Source organism: Syngnathus acus, chromosome 2 (genome assembly GCF_901709675.1).
Source record: "Syngnathus acus chromosome 2, fSynAcu1.2, whole genome shotgun sequence".
NCBI lineage: Eukaryota > Metazoa > Chordata > Actinopteri > Syngnathiformes > Syngnathidae > Syngnathus > Syngnathus acus.
This window is the reverse complement of record NC_051088.1, coordinates 1,368,918-1,395,932: the sequence shown is the minus strand read 5'-3', so window position 1 is coordinate 1,395,932 and position 27,015 is coordinate 1,368,918. Positions and strand designations below refer to the sequence as shown.

Below are 27,015 nucleotides of genomic sequence, written 5' to 3'. Positions count from 1 at the left end.
TCTCTTGCACTCTAGGGTTGCCCACGGTGAGAGGCGTCGACCAGGTGTGGGTATACTTATTGGCCCCCAGCTGGGCGGCTGCACATTGGGGTTCACCCCGGTGACCGAGAGGGTAGCCACCCACCGCCTTCGGGTGCGGGGACGGGTCCTGACTGTTGTTTGTGTCTAGGCACCAAACAGCAGCTCAGAGTACCCACCCTTTTTGGAGTCCCTGGAGGAAGTGCTGGAGAGCACTCCTTCTGGGGACTCCATCGTTCTACTGGGTGACTTCAATGCTCACGTGGGCAATGACAGTGAGACCTGGAGGGGCATGATTGGGAGGAACGGCCCCCCCTATCTGAACCCGAGCGGTGTTCTATTATTGGAATTCTGTGCTCGACACGGATTGTCAATAATGAACACCATATTCAAGCATAAGCAGGCGGGGGACATTGAGTCCGAGTGGACCATGCTCCGCGCCTCCATTGTTGAGGCAGCTGACCGGAGCTGTGGCCGTAAGGTCGTTGGTGCCTGTCGTGGAGGCAATCCCCAAACCCGCTGGTGGACATCGGCGGTAAGGGATGCCGTCAAGCTGAAGGAGTCCTATTGGGCCGTTTTGGCCTGCGGGACTCCGGAGGCAGCTGACAGGTACCGGATGGCCAAGCGGAACGCAGCTTCGGCGGTTGCTGAGGCAAAAACCTGGGCGTGGGAGGAGTTTGGCGAGGCCATGGAGAATGACTTCCGGACGGCTTCGAGGAAATTCTTGCCCACCATCCGGCGTCTCAGGAGGGGGAAGCAGTGCACCATCAACACTGTTTACAGTGGAGATGGCGTGCTGCTGACCTCGACTCGGAACATCGTGAGTCGGTGGGGAGAATACTTCGAAGACCTCCTCAATTCCACCTACACGCCTTCCATTGTGGAAGCAGGGCCTGGAGACTCTGAGGCGGACTCTCCAATCTCTGGGGTCGAAGTCACTGAGGTAGTTAAAAAAAACTCCTCGGTGGCAAGGCCCCGGGGGTGGATGAGATCCGCCCGGAGTTCTTAAAGGCTCTAGATGTTGTGGGGCTGTCAAGGCTGACACGCCTGTACAACATTGCGAGGACATCGGGGCCTCTGGATTGGCAGACTGGGGTGGTGGTTTCCCTCTTTAAGAAGGGGGACCGGAGGGTGTGTTCCAATTACAGGGGAATCACACTCCTCAGCCTCCCTGGTAAGGTCTATTCAGGGGTGCTGGAGAGGAGGGTCCGTAGTGAGGTCGAACCTCTGATTCAGGAGGAGCAGTGTGGCTTTCGTCGTGGCCGTGGAACAGTGGACCAGTTCTACACCCTCGGCAGTATCCTCGAGGAGGCATGGGAGTTCACTCAACCACATGTCCACATGTGTTTTGTGGACTTGGAGAAGGCGTTCGACCGTGTCCCTCGGGAAGTTCTGTGGAGGGTGCTTCGGGAGTATGGGGTGCCGAGCCAACTGATAAGGGCAGTTCGGTCCCTGTATCACCGATGCCAGAGTTTGGTCCGCATTTCCGGCGGTAAGTCGGATTCGTTCCCAGTGAGGGTTGGACTCCGCCAAGGCTGCCCTTTGTCACCGATTCTGTTCATAATTTTTATGGGCAGAATTTCTAGGCGCTGCCAAGGTGTGTCCGGTTGGGGGACCTCAGCATTGCGTCTCTGGTTTTTGCAGACGACGTGGTGCTGTTGGCTTCTTCAAGCCGTGATCTCCAGCTCTCACTGGAGCGGTTCGGAGCCGAGTGTGAAGCAGTCGGGATGAGGGTCAGCACCTCCAAATCTGAGTCCATGGTCCTCTGTCGGAAAAGGGTGGAATGCCCTCCCTGGATCGGGGATGAGATCCTGCCCCAAGTGGAGGAGTTCAAGTATCTAGGGGTGTTGTTCACGAGTGAGGGCAAGATGCAGCGTGAGATCGACAGTCGGATCGGTGCAGTGTCGGCAGTAATGCAGACTCTGTACCGGTCCGTCGTGGTAAAGAGAGAGCTGAGCCAAAAGGCAAAGCTCTCAATTTACCGGTTAATCTACGCTCCTATCCTCACCTATGGTCACGAGCTATGGGTCGTGACCAAAAGAACGAGATCCCGGATACAAGCGGCCAAAATAAGTTTCCTCCGCAGGGTGTCCGGTCTCTCCCTTAGGGATAAGGTGAGAAGCTCAGTCATCCGGGAGAGACTCGGAGTAGAGCCGCTGCTCCTCCACGTTGAGAGGAGCCAGATGAGGTGGCTCGGGAATCTCATCAGGCTGTCTCCTGGACATCTCCCTGGGGAGGTGTTCCGGGCATGTCCCACCGGTAGGAGACCCTGTAGACGACCCAGGACGCGCTGGAGAGACTATGTCTCTCGGCTGGCCTGGGAACTTCTTGGGATCCCCCGGGATGAGCTGGATGAAGTGGCTGGGGAAGAGGGAAGTCTGGGAGTCCCTCCTAAAGCTGCTGCCCCCGCGACCCGACCCTGGATAAGCGGAAGAAAATGGATGGATGGATCAATACAAAAGCACTTAAATGTTATATAAAGCTGACTCAATACAGCAATTCAAAATCCAGGGATTTCCTGCATTAGTTGTACCTCTGCTTCACACAGCCTGTTCCCACTCCAAGTGGTTCTTTGAATGTGATCTTTTTTTTCTTTTTCCAGTACAAAACAGTTGTTTTACTATGTACTGTACAACCAATCTTAATTCTATTATACTGTAGTTCCAGCTTTAAAATACGAACGTCTCTTTAGACGTCAATGTGCTGAAAACATGACTTGTCCCCGCCCCTCTAAAAATATGACTTGGCGCATGAGTGACTCCCCCAGAGTCACTGATTGGAAATGACGTCTCCCATAATGTACATAATCATTTCATGGTCCAAAATGAAGCGTTGTTTATTGAGTGCATGTTAATTGGTAAAAAAGACCTTCGCCTTCACACAAATTTTGATTATGTACGTATTCGTGGCTAGTAATTACAAACGTCTATGGGCTGACAGGCAGAGAGTGCACACTTGAGGTAAGTGGTACAAATCTAAATGTGAAAGACTCAGGGAGGAGCACAGTAATGCAGCGAAACAAAGAAGTGATGAGCCACCGCAGCCTATGGATATCTCAATGGGCCAAATTTGAAAGGTTTGCGCATTGACTTGACACTCATGATTGTTATTTTTTATATCGTGTTAATTTCGAAGTCAATGAATCTAATTATTGTGTTAATTAGTTAATTGCCCATTTTAATTATTGTAAAAAATCCCTTGATTTTTTTCCTGATCCATTATTTTAGCAAATGTTGATACCCTTAATATGAAGAAGAGGATTGCTTTTCTTTTGCAGACATATTTTTTATTGGATTGAATTTATAAAAGGTCACACAAACAGCCCCTCAACAGTGGTTAAGAATTCAAAATTTGGGCAATCTAAAAACTATAATATGCATATAAAATGTAAACAAGAACTCAGCCTATAGTGCAACAAACCTAGTTTTTCTTTAACTTAGCAGCAATATAACGGTCTTGATTCACCATATTAACCCGTTTTCTTATTTCTCAAGAAAGAATGAACCATGATGCTTTTATTTCTAAAAACAGAGGAAATCTCTGCACAACAAGCCAAGACTAGTGTCACCAGTGTGGCGTGCTTGATGTTTATTTGCGGTCTTGCAAGATCCAGTGACGTGCTGCTACAATACGTGAAAAGAGTAAAAATTTTATTAGGCCTTAATCGCGTGACTAAACAAATTAGTGGCATTAAAAGGGGGGTGGCTTAATCGCACTAATAACTCGATTAACTGACACTACTAATATCAAAGTCAAAGTCAAAGTCAAAGTCAGCTTTATTGTCAATCCCTTCATATGTCAAGACACACAAAGAAACCGAAATTCCGTTTCCTCCATCCCACGGTGACGAGACATACAAGTAGGCGACACAAAACAAAAACAAGAAGGCACAAACCATAAATAATAAATAATAAATAAAATAAAATGAGCGATGAATAAATAACAGACCAATAACCCATTAAATAAGAGGGGCAAAACCGAGCCAGTGCGCATACAGCAAGAACAGGACGCTACGCTGAAAGGGGGAGCGAGTTCAGGATCCTAACAGCCTGGAGTACGAAGCTGTTGGAAAGTCTGGTGGTGCGGGAGCGCAGGCTCCTGTACCGCCTCCCAGAGGGCAGAAGTTCAAACAAAGAGTGAGCGGGGTGACTCACATCACTCACAATCTTGGTCGCCTTGCGGGTGAGATGGGAGGTGTAAATGTCCTTCAAGGAGGGGAGAGAAGCACCAATAGTCTTACTAGCCGTTTTCACTATGCGCTGCAGGGCCTTCAAGTCGTGGTCAGTGCAGCTGCCACCCCAGACAGCAATACAGCTGGAGAGGACGCTCTCAATGGTGCCGCGGTAAAAAGTAGTCATGACGGCCGGAGGAGCCCCCGCTCGCCTGAGTTTCCGAAGGAAGTACAGGCGGCGCTGGGCCTTCTTCGCCAGCGACGCGGTGTTGGTGGACCAGGAGAGATCCTCACTGATGTGCACCCCCAGGAACCTGGCGCTGCTCACTCTCTCCACCACAGCACCGTCGATGGTCAGCGGCAGGTGTTGGGCGTGACCCTTCCGGAAGTCAACAACAATCTCCTTGGTCTTGTCGACGTTCAGCAGGAGGTTGTTGTCCCTGCACCACGCGGTCAGAAGGTCAACCTCCAGCCTGTAATGAGTCTCGTCTCCCTTGGTGATGAGACCCACCAGAGTCGTGTCGTCAGCAAACTTCACTATGCGGTTGCCGCTGCAGGTGGCAGCGCAGTCATGCGTCAGGAGGGTGAAGAGCAGCGGACTGAGCACGCAGCCTTGGGGGGCCCCTGTGCTCAGCGTGATGCTGGCGGAGATCTTGTCGCCAACACGTACCACCTGTGGCCTCTGACAGAGGAAGTCCAGTAGCCAGTTGCAGAGGCAGGTACTGAGGCCCAGCTTGTCAAGTTTGCCGATGAGACGCTGCGGCACAATGGTGTTGAAGGCAGAACTGAAGTCCACAAACAGCAACCTCACATACGAGTCCTTCCCCTCCAGGTGGGTGAGGGCCGAGTGGAGGGCAGAGCAGATGGCATCCTCAGAGGACCGTTTGGCCCGGTACGCAAACTGGAAGGGGTCAATGGTGGGGGGGAGAACTGACCGGATGTGCTCCAAGACAAGCCGCTCAAAGCACTTCATGATGATGGGCGTAAGTGCCACGGGGCGGTAGTCATTGAAGCAGGACGGAGCAGGCTTCTTCGGCACAGGTACGATGGTGGCAGCTTTGAAACACGACGGGACGATGGCCTGCCGCAGGGAAGTGTTAAAGATGTCCGTGAAGACACCCGTCAGATCGATTCCTGTTCAGTGGCGGTGTGCAAGTGGTTGTGAATGGTTGTTTTATATGTGTGCCCTGTGACTGGGTGGCGACCAGTTGAGGGTGTAGACTGCCTTTCGTCTGATGTTAGCTGGTCTAGGCTAATCCATGCGCGTAACTCCAGGTGAACATACTCAGAGTTGATTGAAATAACTCAGATCAGATTTTCTGGAACTGAATATTCAGTCTCCCATTTCAGAGTAAGTCATCTCAGAGTTCAGGGATAGACTCAGAGTATGTTGAATCTGCTTTCTGGAATCCCCCCTGTACTTTACACACTTTCCTGTACTTTATTATTTTGTGAAGGCGAAGGCATACATGTTATTGCTGTACTTTGTGTGAAGGCATATGCCATATGTTATTTGACACCACTCAATTCATTGTGTGAAGGCAAATTTTTTATTTTTCATTATTCATAATAATAATAATAATATAATAATCATAATAATACCGTTTTTTTCATGTATAATGCGCCCCCATGTATAATACGCACCCTAAAAATGGCATGTTGATGCTGGAAAAAAGCCTGTACCCATGTATAATACGCACCCAAATTTTGACTCCTACTTCATAACGTAAACGTAAAATTATTTCAGAAAAAAGATCATCTTTGGGAACAACCGGATGTTATTCTGCCGGTCAGTATCACTGCGCATGCGCTAGCAAACTCAATAGCGAAGAAATGTTTCGGATTTGTGTAGGGTACATTGTGACAGCAAACGAGCAGGTGATCGAGCAAGCGTCTGATACGAGAGCATTGTGTTCGTATGGAGCGTGTTTGAAGTGAACAGCAGAGAAGAAAGCGCATCTGTAAGGGCGGCCTCCGTATGATATCCGGATAAAAAATAAAATAAAAATTGTACCCATGTATAATGCACACCCCAGATTTTTGGACAATAAATTAGTTAAATTTTGCGCATTATACACGGAAAAAAACGGTAATATTATTATTATATTTTATTCCGTGCACTTTTAGCCAGATTTTTACCATTCATTCCATTTGAAATTCACATCATTCAGCTCATTCAATTCACATTGGAGAGGATTTTCAACATTCTTAAAATTACCAAGTTTCAAAAACTCCATATTTTCACCTTTAAAATTCCCGCAAAATTTTATAAAATTTAGTTATTCCCTTCTACTTTGAGGACAACAGACGAAATTTAGCTCCGGCTAATTCCGACTGGTTTTGCACTGGGATGTTTGCATATATGTCTATATCTTTAGTGTTCATCAAACTGGTACTGTCTTGTCTAAATAAATCAATAAATAAACTTTCTACATTTTTTGACCGATTCTCACCGTTACAACTTTAAACTATTCAGCTTATGCCTACTGATTCAAAGAATTCTCCCATATTAAAAATTCTACATTCTCCTTATTACCAGACCCACAAGTATTTGGACTAATTCATTTCCCCCCCTCAAATTTTGACATTTTTCAACCGATTTAACCCGTTCCAACTTTAAACTATTCAGTTTATGCCTACTGATTCCAAGAATTCTCCCTTATTAAAACATCTACATTCTCCCCATTCCCAGTATTTGAACTTATTCCAACCAAATATGTTTATCTTGGTGTCATCAAACCACAGGACATGGTTCTAGTAACCCATATCCACATCCTGAAGACAAGCCCGACTAAGGATATGGAAGTCTGATTATTTGGGGCATCGTTCGCTCGCTGCCTAGCTGGTGAAAAAGTCGACGCTTCGGAGTCAGGACAGCATATATATATATATATATATATATATATACACACAGTGCCTTGCGAAAGTATTCGGCCCCCTTGAACCTTTCAACATTTCGCGACATTTCAGGCTTCAAACATAAAGATATAAAAGTTTAATTTTTTGTCAAGAATCAACAACAAGTGGGACACAATCGTGAAGTGGAACAAAATTTCTTGGATAATTTAAACTTTTTTAACAAATAAAAAACTGAAAAGTGGGGCGTGCAATATTATTCGGCCCCCTTGCGCTAATACTTTGTAGCGCCACCTTCTGCTGCAATTACAGCTGCAAGTCGCTTGGGGTATGTCTCTATCAGTTTTGCACATCGAGAGACTGGAATTCTTGCCCATTCTTCCTTGCAAAACAGCTCGAGCTCAGTGAGGTTGGATAGAGAGCGTTTGTGAACAGCAGTCTTCAGCTCTTTCCACAGATTCTCGATTGGATTCAGGTCTGGACTTTGACTTGGCCATTCTAACACCTGGATACGTCTATTTGTGAACCATTCCATTGTAGATTTGGCTTTATGTTTTGGATCATTGTCCTGTTGGAAGATAAATCTCCGTCCCAGTCTCAGGTCTTTTGCAGACTCCAACAGGTTTTCTTCCAGAATGGTCCTGTATTTGGCTCCATCCATCTTCCCATCAATTTTAGCCATCTTCCCTGTCCCTGCTGAAGAAAAGCAGGCCCAAACCATGATGCTGCCACCACCATGTTTGACAGTGGGGATGGTGTGTTCAGGGTGATGAGCTGTGTTGCTTTTACGCCAAACATATCGTTTTGCATTGTGGCCAAAAAGTTCGATTTTGGTTTCATCTGACCAGAGCACCTTCTTCCACGTTTGGTGTGTCTCCCAGGTGGCTTGTGGCAAACTTTAAACTAGACTTTTTATGGATATCTTTGAGAAATGGCTTTCTTCTTGCCACTCTTCCATAAAGGCCAGATTTGTGCAGTGCACGACTGATTGTTGTCCTATGGACAGACTCTCCCACCTCAGCTGTAGTTATCTGCAGTTCATCCAGAGTGATCATGGGCCTCTTGGCTGCATCTCTGATCAGTCTTCTCCTTGTTTGAGATTAAAGTTTGGAGGGACGGCCGGGTCTTGGTAGATTTGCAGTGGTCTGATACTCCTTCCATTTCAATATAATTGCTTGCACAGTGCTCCTTGAGATGTTTAAAGCTTGGGAAATCTTTTTGTATCCAAATCCGGCTTTAAACTTCTCCACAACAGTATCTCGGACCTGCCTGGTGTGTTCCTTTGTCTTCATGGTTCTCTCTGCGCTTTAAACAGAACCCTGAGACTATCAAAGAGCAGGTGCATTTATACGGAGACTTGATTACACACAGGTGCATTCTATTTATCATCATCAGTCATTTACGATAACATTGGATCATTCAAAGATCCTCACTGAACTTCTGGAGTGAGTTTGCTGCACTGAAAGTAAAGGGGCGGAATAATATTGCACGCCCCGCTTTTCAGTTTTTTATTTGTTAAAAAAGTTTAAATGATCCAATAAATTTCGTTCCACTTCACGATTGTGTCCCACTTGTTAATTCTTGACAAAAAATTAAAATGTTATATCTTTGTTTGAAGCCTGAAATGTGGCGAAATGTTGAAAGGTTCAAGGGGGCCGAATACTTTCGCAAGGCACTGTATATATATATATATATATATATATATATATATATATATATATACGTATATATATACATACTGCTCAAAAAACACTTTGGAAACACATCAGATTTCAATGGTGAAAAAATATCTATACTGATTTGGACAGTTTAATGTCTCAGGAACAAAAGGATGCCACATCTTTTGATGGAAATAAAAGTTTTCAGCCTACAGAGGGCTCAGTATATAGACACCCCAAAAATCAAAGTGAAAAAATGATGTGGCAGGCTCGTCCATTTTTCCTAAATTCATTTTCTGCAACTCAAAATTCTTTTCAATATCTTGTGTGGCCCCCACGAGCTTGTATGCATGCTTGACAACGTCACGGCATGCTCCTAATGAGACGACGGATGGTGTATTGTGGGATGTCCTCCCAGATCTGTCTAAGGCAGGGGTAGGCAAACTACGGCCCGCGGGCCACATCCGGCCCACGGGACCGTTTAATCCGGCCCGCCAACCCTGAATAAATTGTATTATTAAACATTTTTTTTGTCATTTTGCATGCAATGACTGCGTTTCCCCAGTAGATGGGGAACCGCTCGCCTGCGCATTTACTACCGGAAGCCGTGTCAGAAAGCTCGGTGCACACTCGCAAGTGCGTGTACGTACTCAGTAGTACGGACATGGCGCACTCGCGCTCTATTTGTATCAGTCCCGAATTTAGAGCGTGGGCTGTGACGACAGCATTCTTGTAATTCGCGCGCTGAGCTTTCAGATACAGTTTTACGCTAAAGCCACCCACAAACCTTCCCCTGGAATCCTTCTATTAAAATGAGTCGCCCAAGGAAAAGCAAGGTGGACACAGTGCCGAGTGTTTAAAAAAGAGTGGCCAATTTGGCTCGACGTACGCGACGTGACGTTCAGCCACATCAACATCAACCCGTCACAGATCGAGGTAAACGGACCAACACCTCGGATCTCTCCTAAGAATTGCCACAACAAATTTTACTCCAGACTATGACGCACTAGCAAAAAAGGGAGACCAACAACACTGTTCCCACTGAAAATGAAGGGGAGGCTCTCAAGTTTGTTGTAAAAAAATGCATTTTGAATATGATTTGTACACATAGCAGGGATTGAAACTAGCGACCATTCTCATTTTCAAACAATGCAGGATGCTCAAGGACATTGATGCACCACCTGTTTGCGACTAATCTTAACCTGTAAAGTTCTTAAGGCTTACTTTAAGGAAGTGTTTCCCGTTTCCTCACATCTGTTACCAGGTGTTTGTGAGTTAAAACTCTGCTCTGATGTTCAGATACCCCTCACCGTGTTGCCGTTTTGATTACTTTATTTGGATGTATGCTTTCACCGATTCTTCAAGATCAGTGGTCCCCAACCTTTTTTGCACCACGGACCGGTTACGTGTCAGAAATATTTTCGCGGACCGGCCTTTATATAAATAAATATATTTATATATTTATTATTTAAATATTTATATATATAAATAGGATGAAATACAATGATACGACTGGCATAAAAACAAATATAAACCACATAAAAATAAAACGTTGAATTAGTGGGAGCACCGAGCTCTTTTCTCAGAAATGAGCCGTTCCCATCTAGGCGTAATCGGAGACAATGACACCCGAAGTGGTTAAGGTTTGTCTTTAAATGCAGGATGCTTGGTCTCCATGTGCCGAAGCAGGTTTGAAGGCTTCATTGCCTCGTTAGCTAGCCTTTCGCCACATATGCGGAGTGCACTTGGCGCGTCAGAGTCACCTGTGGCGATAAATCCATATTTTAAGTAGGACTCCAGAAATGTTCTTTTAAATGCAGCTTTCCTTTTCTGAGAAGTCGTAGCCTCTTCTTCTTCAGTGTCCTCATTGGACGTTTTTCCCTTTCCGAAGAAGCTTTCCAAACTTCTCTGTTTCTTGCTCATTTTTGCTTGCCTCGCGGGCTTGACTGTGGTGACATGTCACGTGACCGAGACGAGCGCCCTGTGTCAAGAGTCCTTATTTTTCAGATGCACCGACAGATGTAATTGGGAGAGATTCGCCAAATTTTTTATATTTTTCAAAATAAATTCTTACTCATTTTTGCTAGCTTTGCGGGCTCGACTGGGGAAACATGTCACGTGACCGGGACGAGCGTCTTAACATGAATGAATTGATCGTCAATAAAAAAAAAAAAAGTGGTTGGGGACCACTGTTCAAGATGATATATTTGGTCAGAATGTTTGCCGTTTGATGTGATCTCATAAGATAAAAATCTTTCATTAATCTGACCTGCAGGCACTGAAGTGATGGAGACTGTTATTCATAATAACAGTGTCGTATTTTATGAGAATCACTGATAGCAGTTTTTTAGTGAATTATTATTTTTTTTTTTTTAATGCTGTTAATAAATGCATTTGTTTTCAAAAAACTTGTTTGGAATATCCATGCTTTACTACCTACTAAAGGCCAAAATCTTTTATGCAATGACCTTTACAGGTCGCTTATATTACTTCACAAAAACACTACGTCCATCTGCTCCTGGTTCGGCCCTCCGGTCCAAATTTAGAACCCAGTTCGGCCCGCGAGTCAAAAAGTTTGCCCACCCCTGGTCTAAGGGCATCAGCCAGCTCCTGTAAAGTCTGGGGAGCAACCTGGCGTCGTCTGATGGACCGAAACATCATGTCCCAGAGGTGTTCTATCGGGTTTAGATCAGGTGATGGTGAGGGCCATTCAATTGTGTCAATTCCTTCATCCTCCAGATACTGTTTGCATACTCTTGCCACATGAGGCTGGGCATTGTTGTGGATCAGGAGGAACCCAGGACCTACTGCACCAGCGTAGGGTCTGACCATGGGTGCAAGGATTTCATCCCGATACCTAATGGCAGTCAGACTGCCGTTCTCTAGCCTGTAGAGGTCTGTTCGTCCCTCCATGGAAATGCCTCCCCAGACCATCACTGACCCACCACCGAACCGGTCATGCTGAATGATGTTGCAGGCAGCATAGCGCTCTCCTTGGCTTCTCCAGACCCTTTCACGTCTATCACAGGTGCTCAGGGTAAACCTGCTCTCATCTGTGAAAAGCATAGTGCGTCAGTGGCGGACTTGTCAATTCTGCTGTTCTATGGCAAATGGCAATCGAGCTCCACAGTGCTGAGCAATGAGCACAGGGCACACTACAGGACGTCGTGCCCCGAGGCCACCCTCGTGAAGTCTGTTTCTAACTGTTTGGGCAGAGACATTCACACCAGTAGCCTGCTGGAGGTTATTCTGTAGGGCTCAGGCAGTGCTCAACCTGTTCCCCCTTGCACAAAGTAGCAGATATCGGTCCTGCTGATGGAATGAGGACCGTCTACGGCCCTGTCCAGCTCTTCTAGAGTAACTGCCTGTCTCCTGGAATCTCCTCCATGCTCTGGAGATTGTACTGGGAGACACATCAAATCTTCTTGCAACAGCACCCATGGATGTGCCATCCTGGAGGAGTTGGACAATCTGTGCAACTTCAGGAGGGTTAAGAAATCGCCTCATGCTCCCAGTCGTGATAATGACTCAAGCTAAAGCCAACACGTGGAAAAACAGTTAAAAAAAATCAAGAGGGAGGAACTTGAAATAGCCTCCACCTGCAAAACCAGTTCTGTTTTGGGGACCATCTCGTTGTTGCCCCTCTAGTGCACCTGTTGTTAATTCCATCAACACCAATGCAGCTGAAACTGATTAACAACCCCTTCTGCCACCTACCTGACCAAAACCTTATCAGAAAAGTCTAATTGAATTCATGTCCATACCCTTATAAAAAACTGTTCCTTTAATTTTTTTGAGCAGTGTGTGTGTGTGTATATATATATACCGTATTGGCCTGAATAAAATACTATGTTTTTTGCATTGAAAAGACTGAAAAAGTGGGGGTCGTCTTACATTCGGGGTCTAGACATTATACCCATTCACTTGTGCGCAGCGGTAAGTTAAAGGTTGCTGGTATTGACTATGTTGCTGTGATCGTGTGCGTCTTTGTCACAAAGTGACTACCGTAAATTTCGGACTATAAGCCGCGACTTGTTTCTCAAATTTTGGACCCTGCGCCTTATAGTCCGGTGCAGTTTATAGAGGATTATTTCCGTGATTTTTTGTGATGACTTGATCACTTTTATACACTCGTAAAAAGGCTGTGGACCGCTGTTGTGCGGCACCGCTTTGCTGGGCGGAGGGATGTATGACACGGTCACTGGGGAGAAAAGTGGTGTGTTGATCGCATGTCCATCCGCCAGGCAAATAGTGCCGTAAAATTTACACAAAGATGAGACAGAACGAGATCAAGACGGACATTACTGAAAGGAATCTTTTATACACAAACCATCATTATGGGGGGCTTATATATGATTATTTCCGTGATTTTTGTGATGACTTGATCACTTTTATACACTCGTAAAAAGGCTGTGGACCGCTGTTGTGCGGCACCGCTCTGCTGGGCGGAGGGATATATGACATGGTCACTGGGGAGAAAAGTGGTGTGTTGATCGCATGTCCATCCGCCAGGCAAATAGTGCCGTAATATTTACACAAAGATGAGACAGAACGAGATCAAGACGGACAATACTGAAAGGAAGCTTTTATACACAAACCATCATTATGGGGGGCTTATATCTGATTATTTCCGTGATTTTTGTGATGACGATCACTTTTATACACTCGTAAAAAGGCTGTGGACCGCTGTTGTGCGGCACCGCTTTGCTGGGCGGAGGGATATATGGACACGGTCACTGCGGAGAAAAGTGGTGTGTTGATCGCATGTCCATCCGCCAGGCAAATAGTGCCGTATAATTTACACAAAGAAGAGACAGAACGAGATCAAGACGGACATTACTGAAAGGAAGCTTTTATACACAAACCGTCATTATGGGGGACAAAAGAAATGCATATGATGCCGCTTTTAAGCTAAAGGCAGTCGATGTTGATGACATTGTGTTGCGTCACCCTTTTCTTTATTTCGTGGTCCCGTCTACTCTGGAGCTATACGTGTCGCTCGCTAGTTCAATGTAATTTAGCGCTTCGTGCATGAATAAAATTAGCATGAACGGACCCTCATCATGGAAAATGCTAGAAGAAATGCATAAAAGCGACGACAAAAGAGAGATTGATAAAGTGTGTGGCGAAGGATATCTAACGCTATTCCAATCGGACACTGAGGAGGAAGACTTCGATGGTTTCAGTGCACAGGAGGAAGATGAAGACGATGAAGCTCTTTTTTTTTTTACTTTTACTGGTATGTTTTTTTAACCAGCCCTGTTAATGCTGTGCTACCGTGTTGCTGCTGTGTTACCACCGCGTCTCAGTGACTTTTACCGGTGTTTTATTTAATCAAACCCTATTAGTGCTGTGTTACTTCCGTGTTGCTGCGGTATTACTGCCGCGTCACAGGCAGTGTTTGGAAAGAAATGTTAAGGTATGTTATTAAAACTTTAAAAAAGCTTTCTGTGTCCAGTCTTTCTTTGTTAATAACTCGCGTGCACACTTCCGTGTTGCTGCGGTACTACTGCTGCGTCACAGGCAATGTTTAGAAAGACATGTTAAAGTATGTTATTAAAACTTTAAAAAGGCTTTCTGTGTACTGTCTTTCTTTGTAAAAAAACTCATGTGCACGTGCGGCTTATAGTCCGGTGCGGCTTATATAAGAAAAAAACTAAAATATCCCCGGATTTTAGCTGGTGCGGCTTATAGTCCGGTGCGGTTTATAGTCCGGAAATTACGGTATATACATTTCATTGTTACTACTGTCTACTGTTGTGCCGTTTGTCTGATTGCGGTTTGTTTTGTGTGTGCGCCGTTTGATTGATAGCTTTGGCGCGCTCCTTTAAGTTTGCCTAGCATCGTACGAGTAGCCGTTACGCAGCGGCACGGCGACTAACGGTCGCCAGCAAATGTATTTTATTGTCTCGATGACTTATGTTTTGTGTGTTGCCGAGAGTATTTCATTTATGGTTATTTAGTATGGCGGAACCGTTACGGGCAGTTAGTTATGTAATGTGTGCCGTCGTGTTGTGTGACGTCAGAAGTTGAGCGTTGACTATTTCTGTCTGTTGCAGAACCACACACACCCCCCACACACACCACACACACACGCACACGCACACGCACACACACACACACCCCACACGCACCCCACACACCCTTCACACGCTTCATACAATAATCACACACACAAGAATCACATTCACACTCCCAAATATTCACCCATGTACACTCCACACACCTGCTCTCACATCCTTATGACCAAACGTTTGCCTATACCCTTTTGCCAGTTTGCCTGTGTGCCCCTATGAGTCACAGTGCCTGTTACGTTTTTGACAATAATTCAGTAAACTGAACCACGTCTTCCCTCCTGTGTTCTGACCGACACCCGGGGGCGAAAAGAGCATAACCATCCGAGTTATGGCTCAGACTCCCCAACAATAGCGTTTTTTCCTTATTCAGCTTTGTTTCAAGACTACAGTTAAACTTCACTTTGATGGTTAATGCAGTTATTGCAATTTTGTTGTTTTAGCACAGTATTTATTTACATTTCAAAAACCAAAAGCCATTCATTTACAAATGTGATTGCACTTTAGTTTACATATTTAAATGTTCAGATATTAAGATGTGATCACCAAATGATTCCCGGGCGCGGCACCGCTGCTGCTCACTGCTCCCTTCGGGGATGGGTCAAATGCAGAGACAAATTTCACCACACCCAGATGTGTGTGTGACAATCATTGGGTGTTTACCTTTTTTATAAGTGCATATGTTATCATTAGAACATTAAATACCGTAAATTTCGGACTATAAGCCGGTACTTTTTTCTCAAATTTTGAACCCTGCGGTTTATAGTCCGGTGCGCCTTATATAGGTTTTTTTCCCTAATTTTTCTCATGACTAATACAGTTATACACTCATAAAAAGGCTGTGGACCGCTGTTGTGCTGTTGTGTTAATAAAAGTTGTGTCCCTAAATAATCATCTCTTTCCTGACAATCATCTTTGTGTATATTCTCTTACAAATGGTAATTAAACATTAAAAACCTTACGCGATCATGCGGCAACATTACATGCATTTTTTCTAACGGCCATCGGGGGGGTGGAAGAGTGAGAAGAGTGAGAAAGGTGGAATATATGCATCGAGGAAGACAATAGTGGCGCGTTGTGCACGAGGAAAGTTGGCGTAAACGGAGCCCAATGATGAAAGACACTGGAAGGCGTACGTATGACGCAGCTTTCAAGTTAAAAGCCATTGAGCTGGCTGATAAAGGAGGGAACAGAGCGGTTGCACGTAAACTTGGAATAAATGAATCGATTTAAAGTGGCCCCCCGACTTGAATGGGAGGCTTGGATGACCAGCGGCGAGAAATCGTTCACAAAAACTGGACGCATGCGAAGAGCAACCTTCGCACAAGTCTGCCAGTGGACCCTGACAGCGTGGAGCAGTGTGAAAAAATCCACCATCACCAACGGGTTTCAAAAAGCCAGTCTGCTGCGTGACGGAGAGGAGAGCACAAGCTCAGGAGTGAATTTGCCTCAGGACGAGAGTGACGAAAGCGACAACGAAAGAGAATGAGAGAGTGTTGCGACGTACATCTGGCGCTATTCCAATCGGGCACTGAGGAGGAAGATTTTGCTGGTTTCAGTGGACAGGAGGAAGACAAAGATGGCTCTGTGACTTTGTTGACTGGTATGTTTTTTTTTTTAGCTGCCTAGTTAGTGCTGTTACTTCCGTGTTTACAACAAAATGTTAATGTTATTGAAACTTTAGCTCAGCTAGTGCTATTACTTCCATGTTTACAACAAAATGTTAATGCTATTAGAACTTTAGCCCACCTAGTGCTGTTACTTCCGAGTTTACAATGAAATGTTAATGTGATTAAAACTTTAAAAAGGCTTTCTGTGTACTGTCTTTCTTTGTAAATAACTCGTGCGCACGTGCGGCTTACAGTCCAGTGCGACTTATACAAGTATAAAACAACAAAAAAATCACGAATTTTAGCAGGTGCGGCTTATAGTCCGGTGCGGTTTATAGCCCAAAATTTACGGTAATAGTTTCAAAAATGTAAATACTATATTAATACGTAATATAAATGACATACAGAAAATAATGTATAAATAATTAAATATAAATATGATACGTGCGTGTGTGTGTGTGTGTGTGTGTGTGTGACATGTATATGTAGCTAAAGTATACATACTGTAAATGTTTTTAGAACTCTTATTATTATAACAACTTTCTTATAACAAAGTACAAGTGTACATACTGTAAATATGTTTTTAGAACTCTTATACATTTTTTTATAATAAGGTACAATACTATAAATATGTTTTTAGAACTCTTATTATTATAACAACTTTTTTATAGAAAGGTACAAGTGTACGTACTGCAACTGTGTGGACACTCCCTGCCTTCTGCTGGCGTGCGGGCAACTTTCCTGCCATAATTCAATTTAGAAGGTTTATTTTGAATTTGTGAATTTTTTTGTAGGGGGAAAAAAATCTGTGATGTACTGAAGCTGCGATAATCGAACCACGATGTAGCGAGGGATTACTTAACATCTTTTTAGACCAGTCCTTGCATGTCCAATGCCATTAAAACCCCAAAAGCTTTAGTTATTGCGTGTGCTTGAGCGGATTTCAGGCCAAGTTTCAGTTTGAAGGCTTCACGAATATTTGGCTGCTGTTGTGGTTTCACTGCTCCACCAGGCTGAATGAGCGCAGTGCTGCGGTATTTCCTCATATGCGCGAGCATGTTTGACGTGTTACTGTACAGTTTTATTTAACGCAAACGACAAATAACTTGCGCTCGGTTAATGATACGACCACCATCCTCTTTCGGAAATCCAAAATGTCTCCACATGGCCGACTGGAATGTGGGTGAGGGCGCTGCTAGTTCGGGTTTGTCCATCATTTCCGTCAAATCACATGTGAGGTTATGCTGCATTCAAGTCCTCAACAGAGTGCAGAATTATGATGTGCACGGCCAAACCGCAGATTAGGATGACTGTACGAGTAGTTGAACCAAATTACTTGGAACCGCGGTTTTCCAGTTTGGTTCAAAACCGTTACACCTCTACTATTTAGTCATGACTCATTGTCTGACCACAGCCCTTGTGCGCCGTCATGCGGTTTAAGTGAAAACATGTGAAGTGATCTACTATAGTAAGTAGGTAATGTGTTAATGATCAAGTAATAAAATGTTAATAATTTCACATATAGTAAGTCGCTCCTGATTATAAATTGCGCCCCGGGCCAAACTATGAAAAAAAACTGCGACTTGTAGTTCGGAAAATACGGTACTTGAAACTTTGGGTCATTCATCTAAAGGAGTTGAAAATTAAAAGTTACCTGAAGCATTTTAATGTTGTCTTATTTTCTGAGTTTGGTCATGCGACATTTGCAAGCTGAGCTGAGTTAGGGCGTTGGCTGAGTCTTCAACAGTGAGGTTCGTTTCAGTTGACAGAGTGTCAAAATGGCCACCCCCTGATATGAATCAAAAGGGGTTGATTTTTCTGCTTAATTCATATTCCGAAACTGCAATAATAATCTGACTGCCATGTTTAGACTTGTGGTGGCGCATAGAACATATTGTTAAAATAATAATAATAATTATAACATTCACTTCCCCTTTACCAGCTCAGTGGCCTAGTGGTAGAGTGTCCGCCCTGAGACTGGAAGGTTGTGGGTTCAAACCCCGGCCGGGTCATACCAAAGACTATAAAAAATGGGACCCATTGCCTCCCTGCTTGGCACTCAGCATTAAGGGTTGGAATTGGGGGGTTAGATCACCAACTGATTCCCGAGTGCAGCACCGCTGCTGCTCACTGCTCCCCTCTCCCCCAGGGGATGGATTAAAATCATGGGTTAAATGCAGAGGACAAATTTCACCACACCCAGGTGTGTGTGTGACGATCATTGGGACTTTAACTTTACGCCTTTTTCGGTGGTGCATTTTCTGGGCTTTATATTTTGGTTAAAGCATTTCTTATAATCTAATATGGAAAAATGTGTGGAACAGATGGTTCAAGCGGCTAAAACTCAAATTACTGAATAATACATTTACAAAAAACAACAGCGTCTTCATTTCATCATATTAATTTATGAAATTTGTTCTGGCACGATTGGGCAAGCGTAAATAAATTTAGGTGGCATGAAACAGTCAAAGGCTACTATTATTTAGAACCATATCTTGTCACGTTGCTACTGACATGTCATCAGTCTAGTTTGCGACAGTAGAGACACACTTCAAACTCCCAAGTTTGTGTTTAAAAATAATTCTCTAACTAAATCTTCTTGACACTAAAAATGTAGTACTTTTGATTTATGAGCTAGGCCTACTTTTTATTTTGTGATGTCCCATTGTTTTCTACTTTTGTATACTTTCTCCTTTCTTGAAGGCCTTGTTGGTGCCATTGAATGGAATTTTGTTCATGTGCCCCGTATCTTTTGCTTTTCAGGTGGAGGAGGAGATCAGCACCTTACGTCAGGTTCTGTCCGCCAAGGAGAGACATGCCGCAGAACTCAAGAGGAAACTGGGCCTCAGCCCTCTCAATGAGTTCAAACAGAATCTCACAAAGAGTTGGCAGGATGTGCAGACTTCCAACGTGTATGTATTTGTGTACACTTTTATTCTCACACTTTCAGACACAATTTAGACGTGCACGGCTTTCTGCAGAGTTCCCTTGGGTCCTTAAAAAGTCTAAAATTGAAAGAGTAAAATTTAAGGCCTTAAAAAGTCTTCAAATCACCCATATTTTCATCCTACACCCTACATCTTAAATTTTAACCAGTCTAGTCTTAAATATACCGCATTTTCCGCATCATAAGGGGCACTTAAAAGACTTTAATAGTCTCAAAAATCGAAGATGCACCTTCGCAGCAAGCAAAAATGAGCAAGAGGAGACGGAAGAAGAAGAGGCTACGACTTCTAAGAAAACGATAGCTGCGTTTAAAAGAAATTTTCTGGAGTCCTACTTAAGATATGGATTTATCGCCATAGGTGTGTCACGAACGGGGTGGGTGGAAATGGAGCAGGGCGACCAAGTGCAGCTTGGACCAGGGTTTATCGCAGCAAACTCAAAAGACAGACTCGGCAACCCGACGTGACTTAACATCAGTACTAACAGGACTGACCGACAAAACGTGATACACAAGACAGGAACCAAACAACCTCGTGGCAGTGACACATGCATTGTCCACAATGCTCCGACATCGAGTGGCACACAAACAGAACTTAAATACAACAAGAGGCAGGTGAGTGTGATTACACTAATCAAGGGCACACAGGAAGGGAGGGGCGAGCACACAGACACACAGAAACGATGACAACCTATACACATCACAAAACTGGGGACGAGACATGACAAGGTGACTCTGACACGCCAAGCCCACTCTGCATAATATGTGGAGACAGGCTAGCTAACGAGGCAATGAAGCCTTCTAAAGTGCTTCGGCACATGGACACCAAGCATCCTTCATTAAAAGACAAACTTTTGGAATATTTTGAAAGAAAAAAACGTGAACAAGAAGGACAGAAGCAATTACTGAAGGCCACCACAACCACATCAACAAATGTGAGTGCACTGAGAGCATCATTCCTAGTGGCTAACCGTATTGCTAACGCCAAGAAACCTTTTACCAGGGCTGTGTCCTCGGTCGGATTTTTGCACCGAGTCCGAGTCCGGCCTCTTGACCACCGAGTCCGAGTCCGGCTGTCCATTTTTTCTGTTAATTCATGTGACTGCTTAGTCTTTATTCAAGGCTAATTTAGATCAAAATCTAAATAATTACAACAGTTTTGTGATGGCTTTGTTTTTATTAAACATATAAACGAATACAATAAGTCAAAGTCAAAGTCAAAGTCAGCTTTATTGTCAATCCCTTCATATGCCAAGACACACAAAGAAACCGAAATTCCGTTTCCTCCATCCCACGGCGACGAGACATACAAGTAGGCGACACAAAACAAAAACAAGAAGGCACAAACCGTAAATAATAAATAATAAATAAAAAACAATGAGCGATGAATAAATAACAGACCAATAACCCATTAAATAAGAGGGGCAAAACCGAGCCAGTGTGCATACAGCAGACAGCAAGAACAGGACGCTACGCTGAAAGGGGGAGCGAGTTCAGGATCCTAACAGAATGGCATGTCAATGCTGGAAAAAAGCCTGTACCCATGTATAATACGCACCCACATTTTTTTTTTTTTTTTTTAAGTCCCAATGATCGTCACACACGCATCTGGGTGTGGTGAAATTTGTCCTCTGCATTTGACCCATCCCCGTGTGATTTTGATTCATCCCCTGGGGGAGAGGGGAGCAGTGAGCAGCAGCGGCGCCGCGCTCAGGAATCATTTGGTGATCTAACCCCCCAATTCCAACCCTTAATGCTGAGTGCCAAGCAGGGAGGCAATGGGTCCCATTTTTATAGTCTTTGGTATGGTCTTAACTAGGCTGGATGTATTTTTTTTGTTGGCGTTGATTTCTCCGACTGCCCATAAAGGCACCACCGCGATCAGTTAGGTTAAAATGAAAAGAGAGGAAAGTGACGTGCGGACATGTGAAAAAGGCGGCTCTGTATGGGAGAGAAGTTGAAGAGGAATAAAAACACCCATGGAAACCAAAACTTGCCCCTCGTCGTGACTCGGAGCCGCAACAAATGTTTCGGATTTGTGTAGGGTACATTGTGACAGCAAACGAGCAGGTGATCGAGCAAGCGTCTGATACGAGAGCATTGCGTTCGTATGGAGCGTGTTTGAAGTGAACAGCAGAGACGAAAGGAACAAGGCAAAGTGTTGTGAAATAAAATATTACCTGTAATACGTATTTTGTTATTTGCTGATTGTATGTATTAAACTATCACATTCATTGTCAGTCAAGAAGAGAAGAGGACTATTCGCATCGGATCCATAGTGCGCATGCGCAGTGATACTGCCTCCGTATGACGTCCAGTCCGCGATGGAGATTAAAAAACAAACAATATTTGACAATAACACAGGTTTCTGTTCCTGTCTTTGGTAATGTCCCCCTGTCTTTTTGTTCCACGTCTTTGTCGGTCAGTCCTGTTGTTGGTTTTGTTAGAGAGTTATGTTAGTTTACCAAGTCTGTGTTTTGAGTTCCTCCAATGAACCCTGGTTCAAGCTGCACTTGGTCGCCCTCTTCCTTTCCACACTCCATCCGTGACAAGATTTTCTTCAAAAATTGTTGTACCATGATTTTCTTCAAAAAAAAAAAAAAAATTAAAAATTAAAAAAAAAAAAAAATTAAAAATAAATTGTACCCATGTATAATGCGCACCCCGGATTTTAGGACAATAAATTAGTTAAATTTTGCGCATTATACATGAAAAAAAACGGTATATATGATATGATCATGATGATGTGATAGTAGTTTTGGCTCTTTGATGTTGATCTACTGACCTGATTAGAGACCACGGCATGCCCAAAGCCTTCCCCAAAACCACTGACGGAGCAGAGCGACACCGCTGAGCCATATTGCGGAAATGCTGTAAGAAAACAAAAACAGAAATACCGAAGTCACGAATGCTAATTACTGAATACTCAAAATCCTCATTGATGACAAATGTTCATCTATAATAACGAAATGATGTTAAATAGAATAATTTGATCATGAACTCTGAGCGTCGGCGTCAGAAGAGTACTCACAGGACGCAGCGAGGCCGCAGTTTCATCATAGCTTCTTCTCCTCATTGCGATGCCTCCGCTATACGAAGAGTCCATGCTGTCACTTTCTGGCGAACTTCTTACCGGTGTGCTTTGTGGTCTCGACACCCTGCGAGTGGAAGGGAAAAGACTTGAGGTGTTCAGTTCAATGGCGCTTTTGCAAATGAGCAATTTGAAAAACTCCCCCTGACTGGTACTAATGAGGGTCAGGACGGTAACAATGCAGGCCCAGCTGGCACAAAAAATGAGGGCAATGGGGGGCTGGGCTTGACCTGGTCCTATGGTGCCAGTCTGATCTCACCACCACCCAATCCCCCATCACATCCATCCCACCTTCTCTTTATCCTGTTCTGCTCCATTGGTGCAGCTTCCTTACCTAATGAGCTCGCCATGTGGGCCTCATGAAACGCCAACAAGGGGTCCATCCATCCTTAGAAAGGGCAATATAATCATAGTCGAGGGAATCAACTAAAGGTAAAATGAGGTAGAAATTATTGTTTTGCTGATTAGGTGGTGTCAGGTCTAAATACCATCAGACATTAGTCAAAGTCAAAGTCAAAGTCAGCTTTATTGTCAATCCCTTCATATGTCAAGACACACAAAGAAACCGAAATTCCGTTTCCTCCATCCCACGGTGACGAGACATACAAGTAGGCGACACAAAACAAAAACAAGAAGGCACAAACCATAAATAATAAATAATAAATAATAAATAAAATAAAATGAGCGATGAATAAATAACAGACCAATAACCCATTAAATAAGAGGGGCAAAACCGAGCCAGTGTGCATACAGCAGACAGCAAGAACAGGACGCTACGCTGAAAGGGGGAGCGAGTTCAGGATCCTAACAGCCTGGAGTACGAAGCTGTTGGAAAGTCTGGTGGTGCGGGAGGGCAGGCTCCTGTACCGCCTCCCAGAGGGCAGAAGTTCAAACAAAGAGTGAGCGGGGTGACTCACATCACTCACAATCTTGGTCGCCTTGCGGGTGAGATGGGAGGTGTAAATGTCCTTCAAGGAGGGGAGAGAAGCACCAATAGTCTTACTAGCCGTTTTCACTATGCGCTGCAGGGCCTTCAAGTCGTGGTCAGTGCAGCTGCCACCCCAGACAGCAATACAGCTGGAGAGGACGCTCTCAATGGTGCCGCGGTAAAAAGTAGTCATGACGGCCGGAGGAGCCCCCGCTCGCCTGAGTTTCCGAAGGAAGTACAGGCGGCGCTGGGCCTTCTTCGCCAGCGATGCGGTGTTGGTGGACCAGGAGAGATCCTCACTGATGTGCACCCCCAGGAACCTGGCGCTGCTCACTCTCTCCACCACAGCACCGTCGATGGTCAGCGGCAGGTGTTGGGCGAGACCCTTCCGGAAGTCAACAACAATCTCCTTGGTCTTGTCGACGTTCAGCAGGAGGTTGTTGTCCCTGCACCACGCGGTCAGAAGGTCAACCTCCAGCCTGTATTGAGTCTCGTCTCCCTTGGTGATGAGACCCACCAGAGTCGTGTCGTCAGCAAACTTCACTATGCGGTTGCCGCTGCAGGTGGCAGCGCAGTCATGCGTCAGGAGGGTGAAGAGCAGCGGACTGAGCACGCAGCCTTGGGGGGCCCCTGTGCTCAGCGTGATGCTGGCGGAGATCTTGTCGCCAACACGTACCACCTGTGGCCTCTGACAGAGGAAGTCCAGTAGCCAGTTGCAGAGGCAGGTACTGAGGCCCAGCTTGTCAAGTTTGCTGATGAGACGCTGCGGCACAATGGTGTTGAAGGCAGAACTGAAGTCCACAAACAGCAACCTCACATACGAGTCCCTCCCCTCCAGGTGGGTGAGGGCCGAGTGGAGGGCAGAGCAGATGGCATCCTCAGAGGACCGTTTGGCTCGGTACGCAAACTGGAAGGGGTCAATGGTGGGGGGGAGAACTGACCGGATGTGCTCCAAGACAAGCCGCTCAAAGCACGTCATGATGATGGGCGTAAGTGCCACGGGGCGGTAGTCATTGAAGCAGGACGGAGCAGGCTTCTTCGGCACAGGTACGATGGTGGCAGCTTTGAAACACGACGGGACGATGGCCTGCTGCAGGGAAGTGTTAAAGATGTCCGTGAAGACACCCGTCAGCTCACCAGCGCAGTCCTTCAGCGCTCGACCTGGGATGTTGTCTGTGCCCGCCGCCTTACGGATGTCGATAGCGGCAAGCGTCCTCCTCACGCTGTCGGCGGAGAGGCACAGGGGCAGCTCGTGGGAAGGGGGAGTGGCCTTCAGCGGGCAAGTGCTGTTCTGAGCGTCGAAGCGAGCAAAGAAGCGGTTGAGGTCATTGAGCAGACGGACGTCGCCTTCACAGCTCTGCGGCGCGGGCTTGTAGTCCGTGATGGTCTGAATGCCCTGCCAAAGATAAACAGATACTTTCAAGTTTCAATTCAACGACTTGAGTTTGTTCTTAGGAACAAAATCGCCTCAACCAAGTCAGCCTTCATCGTGCCGCGCTGATCAGACATGATAAACTTGAGCCCGGAAAACAGGCGCTCTACGCTGACTTGGCTGATTGGCATTGCTGTTAGTGTCCGAGTCGCTGCCTTGAGGCCGGACGGATAACGATCAGCTGTAACAAATGGGCTCTCTTTCATTCGACCAAGTGCCAACATTGCCCCAATTTCTTCATCTATGTCGGTTGGCGAGGTGGCGGCCGACAAACGCCGGCGGCGCTCAATGCTGTCAAGTTCTTTTTCAAACTCATCCTCCTCCGTCGATGTGGAGCCATCAACCTCGGCCGGATTGATCGTAAGCAGGGCTGTGGACAGTATTCCGACGCGCATTCTCAGCAGCATGATGAAAATAAAATTGAACGTATTTTTTTTATTGTCGGACTCGGTGGACTCGGTCAAAATCAGCACCGAGTCCGAGTCCGGCAAAAATGACCGAGTCCGACCGAGTCCGAGTCCCCGAGTCCGAGTCCACAGCCCTGCCTTTTACTATTGGTGAATTTAACGTAATGGTGAGTTTTCTTTTTATGTGGTTTATATATTTTTTTTATGCCAGTCGTATCATTTTATGTCATCGTATTCAAATATTTATTATAAATGTATTTATTTATAGAAATGTATTTATTTATATAAAGGCCGGTCCGCAAAAATATTTATGACACGTAATCGGTCCGTGGCGCAAAAAAGGTTTGGAACCACTGCAGTACATGGTTAAATAGTAGAATAACGTACAACCAAACTCACTGTTTTGCTTCCATTTTTTTTTTTCTTTGTTTTTTTATGTTTACCGTAAGTCATGGCATGCATGCACCGTGTAATGCAGTGCTTCCTATATGGATTAAGTACAGATCAGCCTCCGAAATTAAGGTTCGCTTTTTAACCCGAAGCGCCTTATAGTGCGGAAAATACGGTATTTTCTTTCATATCCACAAATCATTTTCCGCAGAAAATAAAAGGCTGTTACAAAGGGGTATGGTAGAAAGCAATCATAAATTAAATTGATTTTACGCAGGGAAAACTGCCAATCCCATTGCGTGTCCACTAGGCTACCTTCCTGTGGAATTCGTGCTGTGTCAAGTCAACTGTTTCTGGTCAAGAAAGTCAGGGAAGTTAATGCCCTTGCTGAACAAACTGAGAGCTAGGTGGCTTCAAGATTGCTCAGCTGCTGGCCAAGTCCAATGCCCATAGAAGGGCGGTCAAAGAAAAAGTTGCTGAAATGAAAGCCCTCGAAACTGAGATCAGTGCTAAATGAGATGAACTTTGTAAGCTTAGGATGTACTGTATATAGTAGTTGTGTTGCGTATATGGTTCTTAGGAAGTTCTGTTATCTATCATTCCACCCAGCGGTCCAGCTGTTAAGAGCGGTCAGTGATGCTTTCTCCTGAAGCTGATTTCAACGGGGCAATTTTGCGGGGTGATGGTCCAAGTGCCTTTTTGATGCCGTCGAACACGGGTCTAATGTTGCCTGTGTCAGCAGCTGATTGAATGTTGCTGCAGAGCTGTAGCCAATAGTCGTTGGCACGTCTAGAGCAGACATGCGAAAACTACGGCCCGCGGGCCACATCCGGCCCACTAGGCCGTTTAATCCGGCCCGCCAAACCTGAATAAATTGTATTATTACAAATTTCTTATGTCATTTTCCCTGCAATGACTGGGTTTCCCCAGTAGATGGGGTAACGCCCGCCCGCGCATTTACTCCCGGAAGCAGTGTCAGAAAGCTCGGTGCACACTCACAAGTCGCGTGTACGTACTCAGTAGTACCGACCTGGCGCACTCCGCGCTCCATTTCTATCAGTGCCGAATTTCGAGTGTGGGCTGTGTGTTCTCGTAGTTCGCGCGCTGAGCTTTCAGATACAGTTTTACGCTAAAGCCACCCACAAACGTTCCCCTGGAATCCTTCCGTTAAAATGAGTGGCCCAAGGAAAAGAAAGGTGTGTTTAAAAGTGTGTGCTTAAAAAAAGAGTGGACAATTTGGTTCGACCGACGTGTGTGAGCAGACGTTCAGCCACGTGAACATCAACAAAGCCCGTCACAGATCCAGGTTAACGGACCAAAACCTCGGCTCTATCCTAAGAATTCCCACAACAAATTTTACTCCAGACTATGATGCACTAGCAAAAAAAGGGAGACCAACAACACTGTTCCCACTGAAAATGAAGGGGAGTTTGTTG

The 27,015-nt window shown here is 45.2% G+C and overlaps 1 protein-coding gene across 7 annotated transcripts in view; it reads left to right on the top strand.

Annotated features, from left to right (window-relative positions):
• The window catches only part of LOC119119502 (tumor protein D54-like), a 106,411-nt gene that overhangs the window by 24,432 nt on the left and 54,964 nt on the right, over positions 1 to 27,015 (top strand). For all 7 annotated transcript variants that reach the window (XM_037245938.1, XM_037245937.1, XM_037245940.1 and 4 more), the window contains exon 3: positions 19,151 to 19,299. In XM_037245938.1, coding sequence (XP_037101833.1) covers positions 19,151 to 19,299 — 149 coding nt within the window. The remainder of the gene's footprint in view (positions 1 to 19,150; positions 19,300 to 27,015) is intronic.